General features: G+C 39.5%; 2 protein-coding genes across 3 annotated transcripts in view; both read right to left on the bottom strand.

The window, feature by feature from the left end:
* The window catches only part of ZC2HC1B (zinc finger C2HC-type containing 1B), a 45403-nt gene extending 38965 nt beyond the window's left edge, over window positions 1–6438 (bottom strand). Inside the window, exon 1 of one of the 2 annotated variants that reach the window (XM_047733690.1) lies at window positions 6307–6438. In XM_047733690.1, the coding sequence (XP_047589646.1) occupies window positions 6307–6334 (28 nt within the window). In that variant the 5' untranslated portion in view covers window positions 6335–6438. Of the gene's footprint in view, window positions 1–789; window positions 1542–6306 lie in introns of those variants that run through there. The other variant, XM_047733689.1, reaches the window with a different exon arrangement.
* A 468-nt stretch (window positions 6439–6906) lies between these two features.
* On the bottom strand, window positions 6907–21932 carry LTV1 (LTV1 ribosome biogenesis factor). The gene is made up of 11 exons (XM_047733688.1): window positions 21778–21932; window positions 20474–20605; window positions 17978–18151; window positions 13925–14012; window positions 12088–12226; window positions 11481–11736; window positions 9710–9837; window positions 8290–8429; window positions 7964–8016; window positions 7570–7770; window positions 6907–7453 (listed from the first exon to the last, which is right to left on the bottom strand). Exons 1-11 carry the CDS (start codon window positions 21778–21780, stop codon window positions 7343–7345), a joined length of 1425 nt encoding a protein of 474 aa, XP_047589644.1. The 5' UTR covers window positions 21781–21932; the 3' UTR covers window positions 6907–7342.
* Between the last annotated feature and the right edge of the window lie 813 nt (window positions 21933–22745).

Genomic DNA, 22745 nt, shown 5'->3' with positions numbered 1-22745 from the left:
GTATGTATGTGTGTATATATATGCATGTATATATGCTATGCACACACACGTGTATATTATATATGTGTTGTGTGTGTATGCGTACGTATGTATATGTGTGTGTGTGTGATATATATATATCACACACACCTGAGTGGCTAAGAGTAAAGGTGATTAGTTTTCTGTATTTTCAATTTTTCTACAAAATTATTCATTATTGTTTTAAAAATTAAAACAATGACATTGTTGGGGCGCCTGGGTGGCTCAGTGGGTTAAGCCGCTGCCTTCGGCTCAGGTCACGATCTCAGAGTCCTGGGATCGAGCCCCGCATCGGGCTCTCTGCTCAGCAGGGAGCCTGCTTCCTCCTCTCTCTATCAAATAAATAAATAAATAAATCTTAAAAAAAAAAAACAAAACAACAACAAAAAAAAATGACATTGTTAAAAAAGAACATTTTGATAGAAAACATTTTAAAACAATCAGTACAGCTTAGCTCTATCTTTACCCTCTCTCACTTAGTAGATTATTAAAGTGGCCATTATTTTTATACATTGACTATTATTTTTACACTTTGGTTAAAAAATCTTAGACAATTTTTAAAATGAGGAAAAGAAAGTGGTCTGGAAGCCATCAAAGGTTTTGGTTAGCATGTTAACAATGAAAAATAAGCATTACAAAGATCTCAGTTCAAAAATTTTCTAAGAAGCCTGGAGAAGATTATGGCCATAATGAAACTGGAAAAAATTCTACTTCTGACTAAACATTCTCTTTTTGAGCTGAAAATTAAGAATGCTTTGTACAGACACCTACCAATCCACATTTCCTTATAAAGGCATGGTAGAGAAAAGGAAGACATTTTCTCATTCAGTTGTCAGCGAGTCAAAGCCCTTAAGTCCTTTAAAATCTAGAACATACAAACATTAGCAATATCGACATCTTCCATGGCCCTATGGTAAAAAGGGTAGCATATTGGCCTCAACCTATTCACTTACCTCAGGAACATGATTTATGAAAGAAGAAAAGGAATTAACACAGAATGGCAGAGAGAACATTCCATCGAAAGCCCCAAAAAGTGCAGTAAAGGAAAATAGAGACAAAGAAACCCCAAGGTCAGGGAGGAAAGAAGACAACAATAAAAAATTTCAACTCTGGAAAACTGACAGAGTGGTAAGTGACTTGGAGGACTTAAAACTACATCAGAAACCACTTGCCAAGCTGACAGTAGAGAGAACCACCATCCAAATTTTTTATCTAGAAAGCTTCAAAGTCCTAGAAATCCCCAGAGCAGCATGTACCTCTGGGAATGGGATGAGATAAATGAGAAGAGCCTGCTAAAATGTGGTGGGCCAAGAAAGAAGTGGATTCCTAGATACCCTCCCTCACTCTAGACCCTTGGGTGACTGCCCTCCCCAACTCTAGCCTAAGTCTACTCTCCAAAAATGACAAAAAGAGATCAGTGCATGAGTTAACATGGGGCACTGATGAAGGCATGGGTAGGCAGATACATATGTATACACCTATTTATGGTGACTCATTTTTTTAAAAGATTTTATTTATTTATTTGACAGAGATCACAAGTAGGCAGAGAGGCAGGCAGAGAGAGAGGAGGAAGCAGACTCCCTGCTGAGCAGAGAGCTTGATGCGGGGCTCAATCCCAGGACCGAGATTATGAGCTGAGCAGAAGGCAGAGGCTTAACCCACTGAGCCACCCAGGAGCCTCCCCCACCTTTTTTTTTTTTTTTTTAAAGATTTTAAAAGTCATTATTTGACAGGGAGAGAGATCACAAATAGAGCCGCCAGGCAAAGGGGTGGGGGGAGAAAAGCAGGCTCCCTGCTGAGCAGAGAGCCAGATGTGAGGCTCGATCCCAGGACCCCAAGATCATGACCTGAGCCGAAGGCAGAGGTTTAACCCATTGAGCCACCCAGGCGCCCCATGGGGACTCATTATTTGTAGCTGTTATATTCCATCAAGTCTCTGTGAGCACTAAATGAGCAAATACTGACTTATTACTTCTAGGGGGAATACAGGGTTAGGCTCCTCTGAGCCTCTGGTAGCATTATTTTTATCAATCTATCAATGTACAAGCTTGTTTTATTTTTCTATTTAAAGACACCTCGTGTAAATATATTTTGTTGATTCAGTGACAGTGATCACTCAGAACTGGCAACACTGTAACTCATGCCTGGTAAGAAGCTTATCTAACAGACATATATTCTCCCTAAGGCACAGCCTTCCTGCACTTTAACACATTTAGGGGCCATTTTAAACAGTGAAATCACCAAGAAAAATTGTAAAAACATAGAAAATGTGGCACAGACTATGAAAAGAACACTTCTACAGTATGAGAGCTGAAATGAGAAGGCAGGGCATCACCTTGTTCCACTTTTGCTGAGAACATGCATGCCAGGTGACTCAACTTTTCAACTGCAATGTACAGGTCTGTGAATGAATGAAAGCACCATGCATACTGATTTTAGAGTTTTAAATTTTAGCAAATAGGCAAATTTGCAAATAAGGACTTGATTAATGAAGTTGATGGTGTGTATGTGTTTATGTATACAGAGTGATTAATCTCATGATTCCTCTCATGAATAGTGATGCTGAAAGCAGGGAACACACCTCAAACCGCCTTCTTCTACTTGGTTCACAGAACTCTGCCTGCCAGACCCTTACTCTCAAGACAGAAGGAAAACTTCCCTGAGAATATAAACATTCCATGACAATATATATATACATATATAGATACCAATGCTGGGAAGATTCCCAAACAGCTCACCCAGACCACTCTAAAATGAAGCTCAAAATCATGAAATGCCTCTTATCCATTCAGAATTTCCAATGTATCCTTCCTCCAGTCTTAATGAGCCAACAGACAAGAATTTCCAAAGATCTGTGGAAAAACCCTAGCACATAAGCCCAAAACAAATAAAAAAGCAATTTAAACAAAAATTAAACTCCCAGAAATTGAAAGTCTTATAGGAGAAATGAAAAATTCAAGGGAAGATTGGAAGATAAAATTAGGGAAATCTCTCAGAAAGTAGAGTAAAATGGTGAGATGGGAGGAAAACAATCAATCCAAGTATCTCCGGTCTAGAAGGTCCTACTCCAAATAACAGTTCAAGAGAGAAAAGAAGAAAACACAACGAAGAAAATTTTAAAAATTTCCACAATTTCCAGAAGTGAAAGGACACGAGCTTCCATTGAAAAGACACAACACAATGGATGAAAATGCATCTATAACATCATTGTAAAATTTCAGAACTCTGGAGATAAAGATTCTACTGATGAAAAAAAAAAAACAGTAACAGACAAAAATATCAGGAATCAGAATGACCTCAGATTCTCATACATGAAACTTGGAAATGAATGAGGAAAAATCCTTTCAACTTCTGGGGGAGAATAGTCTACAACCTGCAGGTTTCAAACCCAGCCAAACTACTGACCAAATATGGAGGTTGAGTAGATTTCCCCAAATGCAGGGTTTCAGAAAGTTGACATCCCATGTACTCTGTGGTTCAAGAATTACTAGAGGATGGGCTTCACAGCATGAGTAAAACATACAGCAGATAGGCAAATCAACACACAAGGGAGAGAAAGTAATTCCCAGGATAAGAGCTGGGCACCAGAACTGGAGAGCAACTAGTCCATACTGAAGATGTATAATGAAAAACAGACAAGTTGAAGGCTGTCACGAGCACGATATTGACTGCCTTTGTAATCAGTTAGTATGTCCTAGTGTATCTGGCTCCGACCTTCTATACTTGGGCTTGTTTGACCCTGTCCCATTGGAGTGCTTGATCTTCACTTCATATTCTGACATCTAGATGAGTGGAAGACACTCATTTGAATCCACAAGAAGGTTCTGCATCGATCCTGGGATTATGGTGACCTTAGCAGAAATTGTAAAATCAGTGTACAACCACAAAGCGTAGTTCTACGGGAGATCCAGGACGTTCCAGCTGTGGTAACTTGTGTTCCCTAGAACTCCATCACCTGGCTCAACGTCTCCTCCTGGGGCTCTTTTAAAATCTAGAGCTGATATTCAGCTCAGAGACTATTCAGCTCAAGGATGCCTTCATCATCTGGTAGTAAATATTGCCCTTATAAAGCCAGATTTGTGTTTCATAACTAAACAAGATACTATGCTTAGGAATACCATACAAACTGAGGGTGGCTGGAAGGGAGGAGGGTGAAGGGATGAGGGTGATGGACACTGGAGAGGGTATGTCTTATGGTAAGCACTGAGTGTTGTGTAAGACTGATGAACCACAGGCCTGTCCCCTTGAAATAAATAATACATGTTAAAAAAAAAAAAAAAGGAATACCATACAGCTGATGATTAATATAATCTAGGTAGTACTTAAGAGTTACTGAGGTGAGGGGTCCCTGGGTGGCTCAGTGGGTTAAAGCCTCTGCCTTCGGCTCAGGTCATGATCCCAGGGTCCCGGGATCGAGCCTCACGTCGGGCTCTCTGCTCTGCAGGGAGCCTGCTTCTTCTCCTCTCTCTCTGCCTGCCTCTCTGCCTATTTGTGATTTCTCTCTCTGTCAAATAAATAAAATCTTAAAAAAAAAAAAAAGAGTTACTAAGGTGAAAGAGTGGAATGAAACTGAGGATGGAACCACTGGTGGCTTCTATGTTCCATTTCTTAACTTGAATAATGCAATGTTCTTGTTTTATTATACACTGTTGTATAAGTTCAGCAATTAAAATGTAATGCCATTAGAATTTTTACCTTCTCTTGACCCTTCACTTTAACAAGCAACACACAGGAAGAAAACAACATAAATGCAGTGATAATGCAACTGTAAATCTACAAGATGGCTGGGGCTGTTCACTTGAGATCATTTGATGATGTCACAATGAGGTGTAGATACAATGGACCACAGTTAATATACACAAATAATGATAGCTTTTGATACTCAGACTTACACACACACCAAAAAAAGCTCTAAAATATCTAAAAAAGTGATTTTACAACGAGTATTAAGTTCTCATACAAAAGAGGTGCTTAAGGCACAGCAGGCAAATTCTTCATGACTTTGTCCCTACCTGGGATGCCTTAGGCCTTCTTTCTCTTAGCTAACATTGAGTCTAAGTCCCACTGTTCCAAGTTTAAGCAATTCTTTGGTGAAATCTCTTCCCTATCCATTCATAGTATATGTGCTGCCGAAGCGAGCACTTCCCTATCCATTCATTTACATACTACCAAGTAATCATTTACCAAATGCCAGGAACTGTTGGCATGGGGATAAAGCAGTAAATAAAAATTCCCTGCCCTCAGTTTGTTCTGAGAGAAGACTGAATAACAAGACACAGCTGGCAACAAGATCAGATGGCAAGATTGCCATGGAGACCATAAAGCAGGGAAGAAGCTTAAAAAATGCAAGGGAGGGATGTTGCTATCTTTACATGGTCAGGTGCAAGTTTACAGTGGAGGTGACAACTGAACACCAACCTTGAGGACACATAATTTGCAGTAAGAGCAGCTCAGGGGGAAAGCAAATACCTAGACCCTCATTTCCAGTGGTCCTTCTGAGTGACTTGGTGTTCTTAGTTAGATTTTGCTGTAAACACCCTGACTCCTCAGAGGATGCAGTCCTTGAAGGCAAAACCTTCTTAATGCTCTGGACTTCCAACATTTGCCAGGAACTTATGTTAAGTTCCTAACCATTGTTAGAGACAACTCAAACTGTAAATACTCCAAAATTCTACAAAATAATTCAGAATATGTAAAGTTTGTTCTCCAGAATAAAATTAAGATCTTTAAATCTGGAGGATAACCTGTCTAAATCACAATAATGCTTCGGTAAGACACATGGCTCATAATTACCTTTCCTTGACTGCAAAATACATAATGTGCAGATTTAAACCCTTTGGATAGGCGAAGTGATATTAGAAGCTCCTAAGAAGGAATCTGAATAGCATCTAGTCAAAATAATATTCCAATCTTTAAGATTCTTGCTGGTTTTAAGAACCTTCAGCTGAGAGAGCTACCAAAATAAATGGTCAACCTTCTCAGGATTTAATACATTCACAATACTAACAAACTATCATTTGACCCTTCGCTTCTGCAGATCAGCCTTTAAATATATACTCCCCAGTTAGATTCTACTTCTATAATGACAAGCTCTTCAGCTGAGTTTTTTGTAGCAATGCCAGTTGAATACCTAATGCTACTGTTTTTCACTCTTAAAAATCCTAGAATACTTAGATTTATAATTTAAGACAAAGAGAACAAGGTAATACCCACCAACTTTGGAAAAGTCATATTCAAATCAATTATAGAAGACACTTTCTAATAATTTAGTTATCAAATACAGCTCACCAGCTAAAAATGGTTCTGCCTCAGCCATTCTGTTCCCAACTCAGACCAACAGTGTCCAGTTTTTATTTTTTGTTCCTCCCCAGAACAGTCCAGAAAGCAACACATTAGTCATGGACACATGAACAAGGGTCACTAACAACTCATCTGTTGCAAGGGAGTCACAGTTTACCAAATAATTAACAACTGTGATGGTGTCATTGCTTGAACCTTGAAAAAGTTTACAGGGGGGAAAAAAAACCCAAAAACACATCAAACAAACCTCACCAAAAAAACAAGAAAAATTTCAACTACATCTTTTAATCAAATATGAATGGTTCCAAGCATTAAATAATGTTGAAAAGACAAACTTTCTAGTTTAAACTGAAGTAAATATTTCTGATTTTGAGCCAGGTACTCACTGAAGCCAAGGACATTTTCTTGATTTCTGCTTCTGCTTCCTGTCTTCGCTCTTCCTAAAATCCAAAAGTAAGTCATCCAGTAATTGAGTCCCAACAATCCTAATACTCATTTTTACCATCCTTTTGAAACAGCCCTTTGCCTACAGCAGGGGGAAACTTAGTTCCTACCAGTGGAATCTCCTCAGGAAAACTGTTAAACCACTCAGAATTTCAAAATGGAGTTTAATGGGGTCACTTTTCTACATACAGCAAATTAAACCACTTAACTCCTGAAAAGGAGTGGAAAGGTTTCAAAGAACTATTTGAGAACATCTGCAAAAGACAGCTGGGACAATCATACAAATAAATGAAGAATACACCAATTCCATTTATGTTATGAAGATGTTTTCCTTAAACTCATCCAAACATTTCACATTCGTGAAATCATTTATTTCAGAGCAAATTCTAAGCTTCTAATATTAAGTTTTAAAGTGTTACAATATTTACAAGACAGATGGCAGAGAAAACCTGGTGGTATAAATACCTGCCAGTAAAAATGGCAGATTAAGTAATTTTATCTCTTTGAAGATCCTTGTTCAATACTGAACATAACGAGGAGCCCCAGGGGGGGAAGGCACCTTATCCCAAATGTTCTACTGTCATAGTTTTAGCCTCTCAACATTCTTCTTCAAGTTTAAGAGCTCCTTTTCCTGCCTTCTTTTTTCCAGTTTGAAGGCTAATTTATTAGCTTTCTTCTCCACTCTCCGTTCCTGTGTAAGAACACATTAGTGTTACTCAAATCTTTAAACTGATGAAGATTAACTTTACAGAAGAAAATTTCCACGACCATCCCCCCGCCACAAGCTCTTTGTATATCTCCCATTACCTTGCGCTCTTCTTTTATAGCTTGCTTCCTTGCTTTTTTATCTTCTTTGCTTTCATTTTTAGATCGAGGTTGGGTTGACACCTTTGGCAGATCACTGCCATTAATCATCTGCATTCGTTCAACTTGTTTTGCTGTGAGTCCTTTCTTAGGTAAGACATTGAGAGGTATTCCTGTTTTAGAAGATATTCGGATTTGTTTGGGCTGAAATAAAGATAAAATCATACTAAGGTCATTTCCCATTCCTATCAAAAAACAGTTCACTAATGACACACTGTTGTTGCTTTTTCTAACAGTGATGCCAGCCACGAAGGGATACAGCCACTGTGAGAAAATAATTTGTACATGCCATTACCTGCATTGCGTACTTCAAATAGCTCAGGACCCTAGGACTTACCTTTGGTTGATACTTGATAAGTTGTGGATGGTTATATAAATTTGAGTATGTACCTTTAAACAAACAAACAAACATGTACCATGAGTATACTTTCAATTCAGCAAAGCATTACTGAGTTCCTACTATATCCCCAACTTTGGTGTTTTCATAGTTCAAAATAATGGAGTGTCTCTTCTAAATGTTTTTAAATTGTCTGCAACTTAGTGATGGGAGTATTACGTCTTCCAAATCATTTTCACAAAGCACATACATTTTAAAATAATTGATATGCTTAATACTTAAAAAAACTCTACCTTTTGCAGTAAAATGGACACTACAATACTTACTACAAATAGATTCACAATCCCACTTCTCTTTGGCTTCTTCCAGAACTATAGTAATAACCTCTTCCTCCTGAGATCCATCAAGTTCATTCATTAGCAAGTCCTGATCCTCGAAGGGTTCAAGAGTATTCAGTTTTACACAACTTGTGGTTGAGTTTTCAAAAATGGAGACAGAGAGGGGAAAAAAACACCACCCATTATTATACTGTTACTAAAAGTGTACTTGAAACCTATGGAAACAATAGCATTTAAAAAAATCCTAGCTCTCCCCAGCCCCAACTTGACCCTCCAGCACATTCATTCCACTGACAGAAAAGGGATCTTTGCAGGGTTCTAACACATGAACAAGATGGCAACTTTCCTAAAAATTGTTTTTTTTTTTTTTTTAAAGCCTCAAAAAGTATTCCCCGGGGCAGTTGGGTAGCTCAGTTGCTTAAGTGACTGCCTTCAGCTCAGGTCATGATCCCAGAGTCCTGGGATTGAGTCCCACATTGGGCTCCCAGCTCCATGGGGAGTCTGCTTCTCCCTCTGACCTTCTCCCCTCTCATGCTCTCTCTCACACTCTAATAAATAAAATCTTAAAAAAAAAAAAAAAAAAAAAAAAAAAAGTATTACCTGATCTGTCTCTTCAAAGTAGTCACATATCTACTCAAAATATATAGCCCTTGTCCTACTGTAGAATCTGAAAACAACGGTAATCGTGGAATATCAGACCCTTCCAGCAAATGTAAACACCTCATTAGTTTCTTACAGAAAAATCACCTTGATATGGATGCGGAGCTGATTTGTCAAGTATTTGGCTGTAAAATTATGCTAATTTGGCTGGAGAAACAAACTCTTATCTTTCTATGCACCATAAATACCAACTCAGAATACCTGGCATTTTAAGAAGATGAAAAGAGTGTATATAATTAGAGGTCTGACTAACTTTTCAGTCAAAGAGGCTAAAAAAGCACCACCTCATTCTCCAAGTGGAATGTGACCTTACACCCCTAATTCTAACCCTAGCTCTTCCACTCTGACTCTTAGGTGAGAGCCACATACAAAGTGGTTCTCAGGAGGTTCCCATTCAATGTTACAGTCAGCTTCAGAACCTTAATATCAAAATGTGAGTCAAAATTGATGGAAAACATACAATTTTCTTCTTTTTCAAGATTTGTCAGAAAGTGAGAGAGCACAAAGAGGGGGAATGGCAGGCACAGGGAGAAACAGGCTCCCTGCTGAGCAAGGAGCCTGATGTGGGACTCAATTCCAGGACCTGAGCTGAAGACAGCTGCCTAACACACTGGGCCACCTAGGAGTCCCCAAATATACCATTTTCTTAATATAGATTGTGACTTGGTAATTTTCTAGATTCAGATGTCCAAATATAAACTTTATTTAAAAATGCAAAAAAGCAAGTAAACAAGAAAAGTCATCGTACTTCTCTGCCTTCTCTTTGTAGTAGTCATTCAAGACTTCCTCTAAGCGACTGCTGTCTACTTGAATGCAACCTTCCAATTCAGCATTATCCAGAGCTCCAATTTCATCATCATCATATTGCTCATAAAACTTGAATGCAGAGAGAAAAGATGCCACGAAAATTAATGTATTATGACTATAACATTTAAAATGTTATTTTTATGTTCATCTCTTTTTTAAGATTTTATTTTTTTAAGTGATATCTACACCCAAAGTGGGGCTCAAATTCCCAACCACAAGATCAAGTCACATGCTTCATCAACTGAGCCAGCCAGGAACTCTGATTTTTACATTAATTTTACTACTACACAGTACTTAAGCACTACCTTTGATATCATAGCTACCGTTACAACATTAGCAGGGATTAGCACCATGACAACAGAATGTGGAAAACATTCTACCCAGTACTTTAAGACTTACATTTAGCCTAAAAATAGGCTGCCATTTTTGGGCGAAAGATTTATTTATTTTAGAGGGAGAAAGAGCACAAGCAGGGTGAGGGAGAGAGACAGAGAGAGAATCTCAAGCAGACTCCCTGCTGAGCGCAGAGCCCAGCTCAACTTGGGATCGTGACCTGAGCTGAAATCAAGAGTTGGATGCTTAAGTGACTGAGCCACCCAGGTGCCCCAAATTAATAGGAAAGTGAAAGGCAATCATTCTGTTCAGCTTAGAGAACAAAGCTACCTAGAAATCTTTTTTTTTAAACATATTTTTATTTATTTATTTTAAAGATTTTATTTGACAGAGAGAGATCACAAGTAGATGGGAGAGGCAGGCAGAGAGAGAGAGAGAGAGGGAAGCAGGATCTCTGCCGAGCAGAGAACCTGATGCGGGACTCGATCCCAGGACCCTGAGATCATGACCTGAACCGAAGGCAGCGGCTTAACCCACTGAGCCACCCAGGCGCCCAAAGCTACCTAGAAATCTTTACCTCGGGATATTTTAAAGATGCTTTCAAATTCACTGATATATTCCAAGTAAAAGACCATATAACTAAGCAGTCTCCTTTAAATGTACATTATTTCAGGGATGCCTGCCTGGCTCAGTAGGTAGGTAGAACATGCAACTCTGGATCTCAGGGTGGTTGACTTCAAGCCCCACAGTGGGCTTGGAGCCTACTTAAAAAAAAATAAAATAAAAAATAAATAAAATTTCATTCTTGTTTAGATGTATACTGTATTTCTAGAATGTTGTTAAGGGTAAATAGGGGGTGATGGTGAATCCTGAAGAATGAAGTCATCTGTAATAGTTTGCCTACTAGTACTTAGTGAAAAGGTAGCAAAATTAGAATCCTTTAGATTCACCTTGAAGGAAACCATTCATTCATTCATTCATTCATTCATCATTTACTGAATGCTTTAAGTTCTTATCATATGCCAGACACCATGTTCAACCTTGGGATATGTCAGTGAGCAAACACACACAAAAAACTGAAGGCAATGGAATTTTGTTTATGCTCAGACCAATGCTTGAGGAAAACAGCATAATCTTGGGGATTGGAGTCAGAGATTCAGAATCAAAATGTCAAATCTCTCTGAAGAAAGTCCAGAGATTGCATTAGTCATCTGTGACCTATATACATTCTTTACAGAATTAAAACTAGGATGGTTTTATGGTCTGTTTTAATAAGACATAAGCTCTTTCTAATGCTGAAAGTTCTGGCTTTGAGTTCTAAGGTCATGTGAAATTTACCAGGAACTTGTATTAAAAGGCCTCTTATCTGGGGACCTTACCTTCTCAAATCTCTCATCATGAAGAGTCAGCTGTTCATTTCTCCTCATGACTGAGGATGTTATAGAATACTCAGTAAAGCGGCTTTTTGTTTCCTCTTCCCAGAATAAGTGATTTTCTACAGTCCCAGGAGGTTTTCCAGAGATAGACATGGTTTCATCTGATGAGCCCGCAGAGCCATAGTTATCGTCATCACCACCTCTTTCCTTCTCATCATCCATGTCTTCCCACTCACTGTCATCTTCGGCCTCAGATTTCCTAAGCCAGAGTCATAAATTAACTGTCAAAACAACTTGAGAAACAACAGAACCAAATGACTTTACACAACTAAAATTTGAGGGTATTTCAGGGAGGATTCCTGTTTAGGCAGGAACAGCTGTGCTGCTTGACCTGTCTGGTATGGCTGGAAAAGTAATGAACCAGCAATCAGGCAAGTTGGACTTTAGCCCCACCTATTGTTGGTTTGTAAAGACCTCAAGTTTCACATTTTCTGCTCTAAAATACAAGAGCCGAACACTAAATGCTCTAAAAAATTGGTTCCAGTTAGGCACCATTCTACTGAAGAAGCAATAGTCAGGTCATCCCTGATTCAACAGAAACCACACGTACTGTGTATCTATTCCATTTTCTTCTGTTGGCTTATTGGCCTGAAGAATAAAATCATCTTCAAGCAGATTATCTGGATTATCAAAGTCAAAATCATCATCAAGGGCTGCAACAATGTCAGGATCAAACTCCAGCCGAGGTCCTAGAAGGAAAACAAAAAGTGAGCAGTAATTCCCAAGAAAACACGATTCCTTTACTTACCATAACTGAGTACCTATTACCTAAACTGATAACTTACTATTAACTGAATACCTATTATATGCCACACTCTACTTAGGTATAGAGAATTTTAAAATGATTAAAAACTTCAAGTTTGGTCTAGCGAAGAACAGAGAGGGATGACTATAAGAAAATAAAATAGGGGGAAAAAAACACCTCTGGTTTTAGTACCCAATTGTAAAAACTCTTGCATTATAGATCTGCAAAATTATACTGTGTATACTTAGTAAAATGCAAGGTTTTCACCTGCAGTAAGAATCTGGGCTTTAAATTCACCTATTAGAAGTAACCCAAATTAAGCATGTGTAGCTTGGTGAACTGTTTTTCCAGCCTAGGAGATTTTAATAAATCCCAAAACTGTTTCTTCAGCCATGGTCTTTTGTTTGTAAAAATAGTGTCCACAGAATACTTCAAGTTCAACTTTGTAAACTGACATGCTTCCAACATCCTTCATAACATGGCCACTGCTCGACTCTCCAGCCTCATTCCATATTAATTCTTACCACTCTAGGCATGCTAAAATGTGGTTTCCTACTCACGTTCTCTCAATTCTGCACATACAGTTTCCTTTTTGGAATATTCTCTCCTCTCCACCCTTCCCTCCTTTACCCACCTACTTTCTACCTAAAAAATTAATTTAGACACCATTTTCTCCAGGACACCTTTCCCACTATTAACCAACCAATATTTATTCATTTGTACTGTAATCGTAATTTCCTATTTATTATCTATCCTTCCCAATTGATGATATATTCCTTGAGGTCAGGGATTATGCTTTATTCTGATTTAACCCGAGACCCCATCATGGAGTGCTAACTCAAAAATCTACAGAATGAATAAAAGAATGAATGCTATGTGGCAAATATTGCTTAATAATTAAGGCAACTCAGGAAAAAATACCAAACATCATTTCTGTGTTTGTTCTAAAATACAATGTTAATACTACAAAAAACCCAAAAAACAAACAAACCAAAACACCCCAAACAATTTTTCAGTTTATCTGGAACAGATGGTAAAATGGACTTCTATAAAATATTAGACGCTAATATTAGAAATTCTAATATATGAGAAATTCTGAAAGAATGATTAAGTCTATACGTATGTTAAGGCTAAGCGAATATTGTCGTTTCCTCTTCAAGAGGTTAGGTCAAGGTTAAAATTCCCCTACTTGACCTTCAAAACCAATTTTCCCACTTCACTCTCCACAAACAAAAACTCTAAAGACTAAAAATTTTTTTTTTTTAAAGATTTTATTTATTTATTTGACAGACAGAGATCACAAGTAGGCAGAGAGGCAGGCAGAGAGAGAGAGGAAGGGAAGCAGGCTCCCTGCTGAGCAGAGAGCCCGATGCGGAGCTAGATCCCAGGACCCTGGGATCATGACCTGAGCCGAAGGCAGCGGCTTTAACCCACTGAGCCACCCAGGCGCCCCAAGACTAAAAATTTGATGGCAATAAAACAGGAATCCAGATCACTCATCCCTTCTGAATAACCTCTCATCTAAATTCAGACATTTCAATTGTTTTAACACTTTATTAGAGAGAGAAAAACTCTCATTGCTAAACTTTCCTTTTTGTAAAACATATCAAGTCACTTGAAAAGTTTAAGAAATTAAGCACACCTGAAACAGGAGCTGCTTTATTCAACAATCCAACATCTTCCTCAAACTCTGATGCAAATACTGATGAAGGCAATTTAATTCCCGTGGTCTTGAAAAAGAAATTACACAATGGTTAGATTGAGAAATACTTCTGACCTACTATACTGGACTGAAGTGTCCTCCCCAAAATTCATGTCCACCCAGCAGCTCAGAATGTGACCTTATTTGGGAACAGGATCCTTGCAGATGTAATTAGTTAAAATGAGATGACAGTGGATAACGGTGGGTCCTAATTCATAAAGACTGGTGTGTCCCTGTAACGAGGCCATGTGATGACACAAAGACACACAGGGAGAATGCCACGTGAAGATGAGAGCAGACTGATTGATGGATCTACAAGCCGAGGAACATAAGGGACTGCTGGTAGCCACTGAAAGTGAGGAGATAGGTGAAGGACACTGTTCTTGCCCTGAGCCCCCACAATGGAAGCAACACTGAGGACAGCTTACCTTCAGACTTCTGGCCTCCAGAGCTGTGAGAATAAATTTTTGTTGTTTTAAGCCACCCAGTGGTAAGGTGTGGTAATTTGTTTTAGCAGTTCTAGGAAAACGAATACAACTAAATTCTGCCTTCTCACTCACTTGTACTCCAGTAAAATATTTGAAACTTGTATATCTTATCATCCTTTCACAAACAGATTCCCTAGAATACTTCAAAAAGTCTCCTCTAGCACATTACTCCATTTAATCCTTGTGGGATATCTGCATGTGGTAGTCAATAAAAGCTAGGAAAGGTCAAATGCCATGCCTGCCTGAAACTGGTCATTAAGTGAGGTTCTGGGATTCAAATCCAGGTTTTGTAATGCCACTCTCCTCAAGTTTCAAAATTTAACCTTATCCCTCATAAAATGAGATAACATGCCAATCTCTGGTAAAGGCACAGCATTTCTCTGAATTGGCCATCTTAAATCCTGGGGTGGTCATAAATCATTTCTCTCCATCTCCATAGCCCTTTGAACTCTCTTGTGTACTGTGATTGCACGTAAGTCTTTTGGGCACTATCGTATTCCTGGCTAACGAAGACACAGATCATTACCACCACTGTTTAGACAGTATGTACCTAATCCAACCTTCTTATCACTTCCAGATTAAAACTCCTTTATTATGTGACCTTCTTGAACTTATAACAGGTTTTGATTTTTCACTCCTGATTTTCAAGGTCTATACAATCAAGGCCTACTTACTATTCTGTACATCCAAACTTATTACTATTACTTAATAATATAGCCTCCATGTAAATCACATCCAGTTCCTCACATCATGGAATAATTCAAAGTAATTTATGGAGCACACATATGCCAGACACTATGATCCACACTACTACCTATGTCCCTTCTGACTGGAATGTTTCCTTCCTGCTTCAATACAACCCACCCTTTAGTGCCCAGATCAGTTCCTCCCTCCTCCATGAAGCACTTCTTGACCACTCTTCTAGAACTCTCCTTTGGGTAAATCCCTTCATTCTTCACACCATACACAATACACCTCAGTATGTGCTGGCACATATTTTCTGACTGGTCCTTATACTTTAGTGTGATCTTATCAACCAGTTACCCATGTAAGGGTTACCACATGTTACCTGTCTCTTGCACCTCACCACCCACCTCATCCTCAGTCTAGAAGCAGGCACAAAGCTGAGATGTATGTTCTTACTGGCTCATGCAGCATGTGGAATTGGAAGCCTCTGAGAAGCATGACTGAAAAGCTACGTAGAGGAATACCCAGCAAACTTAGCTTCCAAAATGTGTTTCTTGGGGGCATAAGCATAGCAAAAGATCTGGTTTTCCATTGTAATTTTTTTTTTTTTAAAGAGTTTTACTGAGATGGAATTAATGTAACCATACAATTCAGCCACTTAAAGTGCACAATTTAATTTTTGGTATATTATTAAAAATTACAAAATATGCAATTTTGTTTTGCTATGTTTTTTGTTTTTGAGAGGAGAAAGAAGGAGAAAGAGAGAATGCGCATGCACTAGCAGGGAGGGGAGAAGCAGGGGGAAAGAATATCAAGCAGACTCCATACTCAGCTCAGAGCCCAATGTGGGCTCCATCTCACAACTCTGAGAATCGTGACCTGAATTGAAATCATGACTGAGCCACCCAGGCATCCCACTGCTTTGCCTTGTTTTGAAGATATTCTATGATTATCTATCCTTGGAATGTACGGTTATTTTAAAAAGGGAGGATTAGCTTGTGTTTAGTAAATTTACCTTTGGCGATCTTTTTTAAATCTTGAAAAAGAGTCAAAAGAATCACATACACAATTTAGTTTAGATAGTGACTATTTTTTAAAAAAAGAAATGTTTTTTACTTGCAGTAGTTCTGAACTCTGTTGAGTTTGCCCAACTGCTTTCTACCATGGTGGTACCTGCTTTCTTTCACGTGACAGTTGGACTGCTTACTTCTGTACTGCTTTATTTTGTTTCTAGGGTTTATTCAATATTTCTGGTTTACTCAATTTTGGTGGTTTGTTTCAAATTACTTTAAAGTCAAAAAAAAGTACATGGGACTCATCCATATTTTTTCATCATGCTACAGAAAACTTATGGCATTTTTGTTTTTAAACATCATTCTCTTACCCTTATAAACATCACGGAAGTGTCCATTTAAAGCCTTATTGTATTAAAAAGCCAAATAAATAGTGATTATCTTTACCCAAAATGAATTAATGATTAAAAGCTAATCTTTCAAAAGCCAATACAATTCAGCCAGAAGAATCTTAGAACTTCATTAAGACTTTTCTCCCTAAGATAAAGTTGAACAACTATTGGACACTCTCCCCTCCCTGAGTCTTGGAAGGAGGTGAGCCTCAAAGATATACATCCTACTCCTGATAGTGTCACCTAGGGAAAGAAGAGTACAGAAGCTGGTTCTTATGACAGAGATGTAGGAATGGGATACACAGCCTTACAAGAGAACTACAACCTAGGAAGTGAGGGAACAGCTGCATTCATTACCTTCCTTTGGGATAACACCCTGCAACCTAGCCCTTTTGACTCCCCATAAGCAACAAGCTATAGACTAGAGAAGCTATAATTATACTTCCCTGAAGAAAAGAATGCCTAGATCATGAGAGGAGTGGAGGATGAGAAGTGGGAGAAATTGGTGCCCTTTTTAGCTCTTTTTTGTTAATAAACCCAATAAATGAGTTAATAAACCCAATAAATACTTTTTTTTAAAGTCCCAGCTAGTATAACGCTTCACAGGAAAATTTACTATATACTAATACTAAACAAAAAGATAAAGACCTAAGACATGGGCATCTTTAACATTAACACGGGAAAAAACAGAGCTTAAGTAAATAGTATTAATTTCATATTAAATATGCGCTCTCATTTATACTTAAAAGAAAAAATTAAAATTGACTGCATTTTGGTTGAGAAGAGTCACAGGAACTTCATTACAATCTACTACTTCTATTCTCCGGGTTAGCCTGCAGCTTTTTACAACTGTTAAAGATATGAATATTCTGCAAAAATTAAGTTCTATCTTATAAGACACTTTATGACACTGATTAGTTAACATACACAATGTCAGCTGCTTTTCTTCTACTGAAAGGTTCTAACATAACCATAATTATTAGTCAAAATTCTAACCGTGTCAAAGGTTGCTACTTTTTTAAAAAGATTTGAGAGAGAGAGAGAGCCCAAGTCCATGTGAGCAGGGAGGCAGTGGGGGAGAGAGTTCTAAGTGGGTTCTGCACTCACCACAGAGCCTGACTTGAGGTCTGATAGTACAACCCTGAGATAATGACCTGAGCCAAAACCAAGAGTCAGACACTTAACTGACTGCACCACCCAGACACCCAAAGGTGCCTACTTTTGACAACTGCCACCAGAGAACAGGCAGCCTACTCTCCTCTGATGGTACATACATGCACACAGATATATAATTTTAAGTAGGGCATAGCTTATTTTTGTGTTCTTAAGATTGATACCATTTCTTGCCTCAGTTATCTTGATTTATAAGTGGTTTTCTCAGTCACTCCCAAATATACTGGTAAGAAGTCTTACTGAAATTACTAAAGTTTCCTCTTTTTCATCTCTTCTTTCAGGTGCACTGGAAGTACTTATGGGAATAAGCTCTGAGGGGCCAGATGGTTCCTTCAGGTGCTGCAGATAGTCATAGTCATCATCAAAGAACACGCCATACTTCCTCTGTTCTGCTCGCCTTTCTTCATCATTTATCTAGGATAATAAACAAAATGGAATTAGTACCTCTTCCAAGCATAAGCCAGAAGAACCTTCCAGTGAACACAGCTTTCAGAACAGGACGCAGATGGCGCAAGAACATTTTGGCTGAGAGAAATGAGACAAAGAATTCTTGATTAAAAAAAAAAAAAAAAAAGTTTCTGAACCCGAGTGCTATATAAAATTTAAATGTAATGAAAACAATTCCTGCTTCTGCAACAATTCAAGACAAGACAGAAAAAAAAAAAAAGTAAGTGTTAGTGAGGATGTGGGAAAAAAAGGAACACTTGTGCACTGTTGCTGCGAATATAAATTCGTCAAGTCACTGTGGAAAAAAGAATGGAGGTTCTCCCCAAAATTAAAAATAGGAATAGCACACAATCCAGTAATTCCACCAGTATTCACCCAAAGAAAATGAAAACACTGATTGAAAAAATATATAGACTCCTATGTTTACTGCAGCATTATTTACAACAGCTAAGAAATGAAAGCAACCCAGGTGTCCACTGACAGATGAATGGATAAAGAAGATGTAGTGTGTAAACACACACACAAATATTACTTAGCCGTATAAAGAGTGAGATCTTGCCATCTGCGACATGGTGGACCTGAGGGTATTATGTTCAGTGAACTAAGTCAGAGAAAGACAAACATCATATGATTTCACTTATATGTGGCATTTTAAAAAAAAAAAAAAAACAAAAAAACCCAAGCAGAAACAGATCCACAGGGGCACCTGGGTGGTTCAGTCAGCTAGCATCTGCCTTCAGCTCAGGTCATGATCGCAGGGTCCTGAGATCAAGCCCTGCATTGGGCACCCTGCTCAAGCAAGGTGTCTGTTTCTCCCTCTCTCTCTCCCCCTGGCTTGCTCTCATGTATGCTCTCTCCCTCAAATAAATAAATAAAATCTTAAAAAAAAAAAAAAAGAAAAAGAAAAGAAACAGATCCATAAATACAGAAAAAAAGACTGGTGGCTGCCAAATAAGGGGGAGGGTATGGGCAAAAGAGGTGGAGGGGAGTAGGAGATACAGGCTTCCAGTTATGTAACGAATAAGTCATGGAAATAAAAGATACAGCAGAGGGAATAGAGCCAATGGTACTGTAATAGTACTGTATAGTGACAGGCAGTAACTACACTTGTGAGCACAGTGTAATGTACAGACATGTCAAATCACTATGCTGTACACCTGAAACTAATGTCACATTCTATGTCTAACTATACTTCAATTTAAAAAAAAAAATTCAAGCCAAGAAACACACATGGTTTTATCATGTGCTTGGGAGAGTTAACAGACTAAAGGGTCTTGAAAATCAGGTACAATTTCTTGTATTTATATGCAAAGAAACTTCTCAACATACAATACAAACAGGCTTTACTAAAAAGCTCAATATAGCCAACGTTCTCCAAGACTTTCTTTCAGGTTTGCCCACGCTAATACTCTGATAATTATCACATCAACATTTTAAAGGATTCCTGGCATTTCCTTTCATTTTTCTTTCTTTTTAAATTTATTTGACAGAGAGAGAGACAGCGAGAGAAGGAACACAAGCAGATAGTGGGAGAGGGAGAAGCAGGCTTCCCCCCCCCCCCCCCCCCCCCGAGCAGAGAGCCTAAGGCGGGGCTCGATCCCAGAACCCTGGGAGCATGACCGGGGCCAAAGGCAGACCCTTAATGAATGAGCCACCCAGGTGCCCCTTCGTGGCATTTTCTAAAGCTAATTCATGAGTTCTAATGTTTTACATTTCATGAGATGAGTGATGAGGAGACAAACAGTAGTCTGTGATTTTTTGAAATGACAGGATCTTAAGGAAAGAAACCAGAGATATGCCCTAAATATCACACAGAATTGTAACTGGTTTAGTAAATACTTAGTATTATTGTACAAGATTTGCTCATTTAAATATCTCAAATAAAGATAATTTACTCTCTCAATCCAACGTGCAAGACAAAAAATCAGTACATTTACTAAAAATTTAAAAATATAGATTTTGTTGGGGCGCCTGGGTGGCTCAGTGGGTTAAGCCGCTGCCTTCGGCTCAGGTCATGATCTCAGAGTCCTGGGATCGAGTCCCGCATGGGGCTCTCTGCTCGGCAGGGAGCCTGCTTCTCTCTCTCTCTCTCTCTCTGCCTGCCTCTCCATCTACTTGTGATATCTCTCTGTCAAAAAAAAAAAAAAATATATATATATATATATATATATATATATATAGATTTTGTTACCCAAAAGATCACAGTTGCTGGAGAATAGCAGCTAACAATTTATTTAGGAACTACTGACAGTCCATCCGCAAACTCATGGGCTAACAAACAGGACCTACTTTCTGTGTGGGTAACAGAACCCTCTGAGGTGCAGTTTCATCTGCTGCTAAAGGATCCCGTTGACTCCGGTGGACCAGGTGAAAAGATACAGCTTTCTTCTTCTCTATAAAAGGCTTTTTCTTCCTATGAGGCTTCAAAGGAACAGAATCAGAACAAGCCATCAAAGGAAACAAAAACACACACACACACACAAAAACCCATAATCCATATACAAACCTCCAGTAAGTTATGCGAAGAAATCAACAGATTTCTAAAACTTACATTTTTATGATAGGCAACATTAACAATGTTCAACAAAATCTGTAGTTACCTTCCTTCAATGTCCATTTGATGGCACTTACTGTGCTAAACTTTTTTCTAAATTCAATTTTTCAGTGTTCCAAAATTCATTGTTTATGCACCAGACCCAGTGCTCCACACAGTACCGTGCCCTCCATAATACCCACCACCAGGCTCACCCTACCCCAACTCCGCCCCCCTCCAAAACCCTCAGTTTGTTTGGGTGCTGGGGATACAGCAATGAGGTCAGAGTCCCTATGCTTATCAAGCAAATCACCAAAGAAATGACTTTAAGTAAAGAAAACAGCGATCTGCAAATGACTGAAGATTACTTTATACTGCTAGCTCAGAGAAGGTCCCTGACAGGCTGAATCAGAAGGACAAATAACCTGCCACAGTTAAATGTGGGGAAGACCATTTCAGGCAGTGACACATCTGTTGCACCAACTATTAAATGAAACCAGGACAACACAGCTACATTTAAGTAAGATTCATCATCTCTTTCACCACTCTCGCTACCCTTCCCAACTTGACCTGCTAAAGTGAGAAAGCATCATCCCAGTTAAGCTTTTTTTTTTTTTTTTTTTTTTTTTGCTTTGGGCCCAACCTTAGACTCTCCCACAAGTTCCCTTTGCCCAGAGCAAACACAGATGAGCGGACAACTGCCACTCCAACGTCTGGAGAAACCACCCAACTCTCCCTCCGCCCGATGCAGGAAGCACAAGGTGGTGCATTTGCGTCCTGCGTTCACAGATTTTTTAGGCCTCTCGGGATAAAGAGGAAGCCATTCTCTTCTGTCCACGCCGCCAAGGAGGCTTGGTTGTGGGAGACGCACTGTAAACGCAAAGTATGCCCAGGGTGGTGTGGGTGATTACACCCAGGCACTGGGCCGCAAGCCCCCTCCCCGCACCTGCGGACCAGCCCTCCCAGTCCCCGCCCTCAGCAGCCACTCGCACCAGAGGAACCAGCCTGGTCGTCAGCAAAACCAGAGCGCCCCGTCCCCGAGACAACAAGACGTGCTCACCATGTTGCAGCCGTGAGACGCTCACCCCAGACAAGGGCGACGACAGCACCCTCCTCGCTACCACACGAACGCTGCGAGGCCCGGCTCCCGGCAGCCTCCTTAGGCCGCGCCACACGTGCGACGGCTGAGATCCGGACAGGAAGTTAAGCGCAGACGGTGGAAATGGGCCAATCGCCGAAGAGCTGAAAGGGTCGCGGACGGAAGTTACCCACAGCTCGCATCGTCCAACGCTCGCGAGAAGCTATTGGGGGGTGGGGCTGTTTTCACCACCGGGAGGGCGGGGTTTTCCCGGCCAAAATTAAGTAAATTGGGAAACGGAGTCGTGGGCGCTTTTGTGGCGGTGAGGAGCGAAGCGGGGTTGCTGTTTCTGGGGGGAACTTGCTTTTGTAGCGCCCTCTACCGAAAACAGAGGCGACATATCTAGCGTCCCCAATAACAATTGTTTGCCCTGCCTATTCCCATCCGTAACGCACACACAGACACACACACACACGCGTACAAAAAAGGAAGGTGTCCACCCTCCGGGGTCACTGAGGTACCGTCTCTTAGGGGCTGGCGGGGAATTGGTTGCCTTAGCAACGAAGGATCAGGGCCTCGCTATTCTAGGCTGCACCATACTTAATCAGGTGTTAAAAGATTGGGTGAACAAAACCCCTGAGATTCTGTTGACAGTAGAGGTATTTCAACCAATAAAATATATTTGGAATCTCTTTGGTGTTTGCATACCTTATCTTATAAGGAGGATACTAATGTTTATTTTCTTCCAAGTCGTTTGTCCAACGTTTTAACGTGGTTTAAGCAAATAGGCTATAATCAACCCTTCTTAGGAAGGTTTCAGTCAGGTGTTGGCACGTTCTCATAACTTCCTGGGCAAAAGAGGGTGGTAATGCATTCATAGTTTAATCAGCAGATCTTTCCTCAAATTGGTGTTTCCCCTTTCCAATCTCTGGCCTCTTCCCAATGTTTGA

This window comes from Lutra lutra, chromosome 6 (genome assembly GCF_902655055.1).
Source record: "Lutra lutra chromosome 6, mLutLut1.2, whole genome shotgun sequence".
Classification (NCBI taxonomy): Eukaryota; Metazoa; Chordata; class Mammalia; order Carnivora; family Mustelidae; genus Lutra; species Lutra lutra.
This window is presented reverse-complemented; position numbering and strand designations above follow the sequence as displayed.

Bases quoted from the DNA above. Each gene is read 5' to 3' on its own strand.
- LTV1 (XM_047733688.1), bottom strand. The intron at 8,017-8,289 runs GTAAGTATTGTA...GTTTGTTTAAAG, and splicing joins GGATTGTGAATCTATTTGTA to GTACATACTCAAATTTATAT. The intron at 7,771-7,963 runs GTAAGTCCTAGG...TCTTTATTTCAG, and splicing joins TTATCAAGTATCAACCAAAG to CCCAAACAAATCCGAATATC.